Here is a 5,186-nt window from a genome sequence, read left to right as displayed (position 1 = left end):
CCCAGATGCAAGTCCAGCTCCAACTTTCCAGGTGGGCCTGCCTCAGTTTCTCTGTCCTGATCTTGCTGTGAAAAAGCCTCGACTCGACTGCATGTGGGGAACAGTGTGGCCCCCTGCAGCACCCTCCCTGCCCATCTGTCACCTGAGGAGCTGGAGTGGAGGGAGGAGCTCGAGGGGGCGCTGTCCCAGGTGCAGGGTCCCTCGGGCCTTGGAGCCACCCCTCCAGTCTTTTTTTTTTTTTTTAACAAATTGTTTTTTTATTTTTTTACAGAGACAGAGTCAGAGAGAGGGATAGACAGGGACAGACAGGAACGGAGAGAGATGAGAAGCATCAATCATCAGTTTTTCATTGCGACACCTTAGTTGCTCATTGATTGCTTTCTCATATGTTGCCTTGACCGTGGGCCTTCAGTAGACCAGTAACCCCTTGCTCAAGCCAGTGACCTTGGGCCCAAGCTTTGCTCAAACCAGATGAGCCTGCGTTCAAGCTGGCGACCTTGGGGTCTCGAACCTGGGTCCTCCACATCCCAGTCCGATGCTCTATCCACTGCGCCACTGCCTGGTCAGGCAACCCCTCCAGTCTTGAAGTGACTTGCTTCTCTGCGGCCAGCACACACTGACACCGTGTGTAACCTCGTCCCTTTAGCTCAGATTACACCTGGACCATTTGGAGGCGAGGCCAGCCTTGCCTGCCCACTCCCGACACTGACCAAACAGCCCCGTGGTGCTGGCCCGGCTGCCTCACTGCTCAGTACCTGGCCGGCACTGTCCCTGCAGAACGGAGCAGAACCTGGTCCTCAGGTGGCTGGGAGACCCCACAGAGGGTCCTGTGTGGCCTGCGCCCAGGGCTCCGTCCCTGCCCCGCTCACCACCCCCAGGGTGGGCCCTGCTCCCCGCAAGCCCCTCCACCTGGGCTGCACCTTCATTTAACTAGCATCTGTGAGGTGCTGGGTCTGGGCATTTCAGCTTCCTGCCTCTCCTACCACCTCGGGGGCGGGGTGGGGGGCGAAGACTGGAGATGCTCAGGAGGTGGGGGAGAAGGTGGGGCTCCCGGCTGGGTCTGGGCCTGGCCCACTGTGCAGCCAGGACTCTGCCCTCAGGGGCCCTGTCCTGGGGTGGGGGCACAGTCCGAGAGTTCTGTCGGCAGAATGTGACTGCCATAAGCCTGCACTCTGGGTTTGCCTGGTGGAAAGCCAGCAGGGAAAGAGAGGCCCTATGAGCCTCAGCATAAGAGGACTGCAAAGGGAACTGGACCCCGAGAAGGACTCCAAAGCCTAAAGATGCTAAAATAAATAAATAAATTAAAAAGGTGCAGCCCGCAGGGACAGGGCCCAGGGGCCCACGTGGGGCAGTTCTGCAACGCGGCCTCCCTGGCCTCCCTGCGTGTGGTCCTCCGGCAGCAGCCTCCTCTCAGACCTGGCTCAGTGGGAGTGGGTGGCTCAGCTCTGTTTTCAAGGGACAGTGGAGGGGGCCACCTTGGCTGGTCCTGGGAGAAGCAAGAGCTGGTCCAGGAGGGGCCTGACCACTGTTGGAAGGAATCTGGGCTCTCCAGGCACCCCCCTCGTGCAAGGCTCCTGCGTGATGAACTGTCCACTCTCCCACTGAGAGCTGGGGAAACAGTCCAGTGGCCTGAGGGGAGGAAGCTGCTGGCTCAGAATGCTGGGGGCCCTGCAGCTGGTGCCCAGTGTGGGGCAGGGAACCTGTCACAGGAGGTGTGGGCCCTGTGGTGGCCCTGGGGGCAGTTCCAGGGAGCCGCCCCTCCCAGGCAAAGGCTGCTTCCGTCTGGATGCTTCTCCTGGGGCAGGCTGAACACTCCCGGACGTCAAACCCATCAACCCCACCCCAGGAGCCCGGAGGTGGCCCTCCCACCCCACCCTGAGCTGGGAGCCAGTTTGTGGGGTCTATTCTCCGGACTTCCTCAGCAGGAAGGAAGGGGTTAACTGACCTGGTGGGGGGTCATTGGGGGCCTGGGCTGCACTTGGGGCAGAGTCTCCTTCTCCTTGGTCCCTCTTCCCGCCCGCACCCCCCCCCCCCCAGGAGCCTTCTGGGCGGCTGTTTAGGAAGGAATCCGTTTAATATGTGGTACAAAATCGTCCCTTCCCTTTGCCGGGTCGTGTCCCCGGGGGCACGGTGGGGAGCCGCTGCTCAGCAGCAGAGGCGCAGGGCCTTGCGGAAGACGTTGCGGAACTCAGCGTTGAAGACCGTGTAGATGACCGGGTTGAGGGCGCTGTTCAGGTAGCCCAGCCACGTGACCGCGCTGACCAGCCGCGGGGGCACGGCGCAAGTGGGACACAGCGCCCGCGTGATGTGCACGACGAAGAAGGGCGTCCAGCAGACCAGGAAGACCCCTAGGGCAGGGGGTGGGGGGTGTGAGTCAGGCCAGGACTTCTGCAGCTCCAGGAGCCCTGGGCACGGCCACCCTCCGCTCCGCGGGCCGGCCCGGGGCGGGTACCCACCGACCACCACGGGCAGGACCCTCATGGCCTTGCGCTCCCTGCTGGTGATCTTGGCGCGTGGCCTGCAGACCTGCGGCGGGGGCTCGGAGGGAACGGCGTCGGGGGGCGCGACAGCGTCCGGGGGCGGCGGGCCCGGGCCGCTGGGCCGGCGGGGCGTACGGCCGTGCAGTTTTGAGCGGCGGGCGGCCTCCCAGCGCCGCAGGCCCCGGAAGGTGGCCCAGTAGAGCAGCAGCATGAGCGGACAGGGCAGGAAAAAAGAGCACACGGACGAGTAGACCACGTAGTCGCGGTTCTCCAGGCGGCACACGGCGGGGTCGCGGCCCCGCACGTCGTTGAGGCCACACAGCACGGGCGCCGCCACCGCCGCCGACAGCAGCCACGTGGCGCCGATGAGCAGCAGCTGACGCCCGCCCCGGCTCTGGCGGTTGTAGCTCAGCGGCACCGCCACTGCCACGAACCTGCGGGGAGTGCGGTGAGGGCGGCGGGATGTGTGCGGGGGGGGGGGGGGGGGCAGGGGGCGGGGCCGGAGGGGGGCCAGGGGGCGAGGCGGGGCGCGGCCGGGGGGGGGCAGGGGGCGGGGCCGGAGGGGGGCCAGGGGGCGAGGCGGGGCGCGGCCGGGGGGGGGGCGGGGGGGCAGGGGGCGGGGGGGGGGCGGGGGGGCAGGGGGCGGGGCGGGGCGGCGGGGGGGCAGGGGGCGGGGCTACGGCGCTGCCGGGCAGTGGGCGGCCCACCTGTCCACACTGATGGCACAGAGGTTGAAGATGGAGGCGGTGCACAGCATGACATCCATGGCCATGAGCGTGTCGCAGAGGCCGGTGCTCAGCAGCCACACGCCGCCCTGGACCTGGGCCACGAGGAGGGGGCGGGGCAGCAACAACAGACACAAGACCCGCTGACCCCTCAAGCCAGGCCCAGACCGGCAGCCCTCTCCTCTCCCTGCACCCCCACCCCCACCCTGGGCTACCTTCCAAGTTAGAACGTGGAAAGGCCTAGGAGAGGTCGGGGCAGAGGCGCTCAGGGTACTGCGAGTGCCCATTTCGGGGCAGGGCGGTGGAGAAAGCGGCTGCCCTGGAATGAACCCCACCCCCTATTTTCTTCCCAGAGCACAGCTGAGAGTTGGTCCGTCTGGTTAAATCCTGTCACTGCTTGGGGACTTTGGACAAGCAGCTTCACTTTTGTGCCCTCACCTGTAAAGCCAGGGTGATGATGGTACCCATGTTATTGTCCGGAGGATACATGAATTAAAAAGTATAAAAGCCTGGGCACTGTGCCAGCGCCACTACCAAGGGCAAAGGGGCAAATAGATGCCCCCCCTTCTAAATCCCGTCCCGCTGATTTGGGACGATTAGGAGCTTAAGACCGTCACTGTGACGTCTGTTTGTGGCTCTCGGGGAATGGCAGGTCATGTGTGTGTGTCCTTGTCCTACTAGCCTCTGCCCCAACCCTTCCCGATATACTGTTTCCACTTTAGAAAAACCGAGGCTCCCCGCCCCCAGCCTGGCCCTAAGCAGCGTTGTTCTGCCCAAACCTCAGAGCAGAGAGGGCTGGCACCAAAAGGGACCCACCAAAGTGCCAAACTTGGTTGGCGCTGAGGCTCCTGGCCCCGGTTCTGGGCAGGGGCTTTAGACTCCACAGCTGCCCCTTCCCTCCATTCTGCCGTCCCCCTCAGTCCTCTCCTGTCTCGCCATTCACTGCCCCTGTCACTGCGGGCTGCCATCTGTGCGTGAGTGAGCGTCTCCTTCCACGGGGTGCACTGGTGTGTGTGTTTCTGGTCACGCGTGGCTGTGGCCTGTGCAGGGATGTATGTGTGTCCGTGCCCCAGGGGGAGCCAGCAGGGGTAAGCCTGAATCTGCCTGTCTGTCCAGCTGGCCCCCCTGGAGGGTGGAGCTCGGCTGAGTGTGGAGGGTGAGTGGCTAGACCGCCAAAGTCGCCTGTTTGTGGGATCTCTGACTTGAAGGACAGAGGAATCTCTTGGGTAACAGACATTGGGACGGGAAGGGAGAGAAACAGGAGTGCGGACAGACAACAAAGCCAGCAGATGGACAACGAGATGGGGAGGGGTGGGCCCGGAGGGGGACCAGGAACTGTGCCCAGCTATAAGTTCCTGGAACGGCAAGAGGCCGGGTCGCGCTGGGTCCTCGCGTGGACCAGGACAGGGGACAAAGGAGCAGACGGGGCGAGTCGCGCGGTCGTGGACGCGCTCACCTCGGAATAGACGAAGAGCGGCAGCACCAGCAGGGCGAGCAGCAGGTCCGCGGCCGCCAGGCTCACGATGAAGTAGTTGGTGGGCGTCTGCAGAGAGCGCTCGGCCGCCACGCTCACGCACACGAGCGAGTTCCCCGCGAGCACCGCGCCGATGAGCAGCACGCCCCCCACCAGCGCCGCCGCCGCCCCAGGTCCCGCCAGCCCGGCCGGCGCCGCCGCGCCGCCGCCCGCCCCGGGTCCGCGCCCCGCCAGCAGCCCGTCCGCGTCCCCGGTGCTGCGGTTCCCCATGGCGCCCCGGCCCCAGGCGCCCCGGCGGGCGCTCAGCACCGCGGACAGTGCCCAGGCCGCGACCCCGGGAGCTCCGCCCTCGGACACGCCCCAGCCGGGCCTTGGTCCCGCCCGATCCGCCGGGCTGCGTGGGCCCGGGTGCGCTCCGGGTTGCGCACTCTATTTGCCCATCCTGGACTTTTGTGCTTTGGGGGACGAGCAGGTGGACCAATGCCACGGCCAAACGAGATGCGAGCT

At 65.5% G+C, this 5,186-nt stretch overlaps 1 protein-coding gene across 1 annotated transcript; it reads right to left on the bottom strand.

The window, feature by feature from the left end:
* Window positions 1-1,892: 1,892 nt before the first annotated feature.
* Window positions 1,893-4,964, bottom strand: DRD4 (dopamine receptor D4). Its single transcript, XM_066369638.1, has 4 exons — window positions 4,662-4,964; window positions 3,188-3,300; window positions 2,457-2,914; window positions 1,893-2,348 (listed from the first exon to the last, which is right to left on the bottom strand). The coding sequence occupies exons 1-4, from the start codon at window positions 4,947-4,949 to the stop codon at window positions 2,146-2,148; spliced, it is 1,062 nt and encodes a 353-aa protein (XP_066225735.1). The 5' UTR covers window positions 4,950-4,964; the 3' UTR covers window positions 1,893-2,145.
* Between the last annotated feature and the right edge of the window lie 222 nt (window positions 4,965-5,186).

This window comes from Saccopteryx leptura, chromosome 1 (genome assembly GCF_036850995.1).
Source record: "Saccopteryx leptura isolate mSacLep1 chromosome 1, mSacLep1_pri_phased_curated, whole genome shotgun sequence".
NCBI lineage: Eukaryota > Metazoa > Chordata > Mammalia > Chiroptera > Emballonuridae > Saccopteryx > Saccopteryx leptura.
Note: the sequence above shows the minus strand (reverse complement) of the source record. Positions and strands in the feature narration are given on the sequence as shown.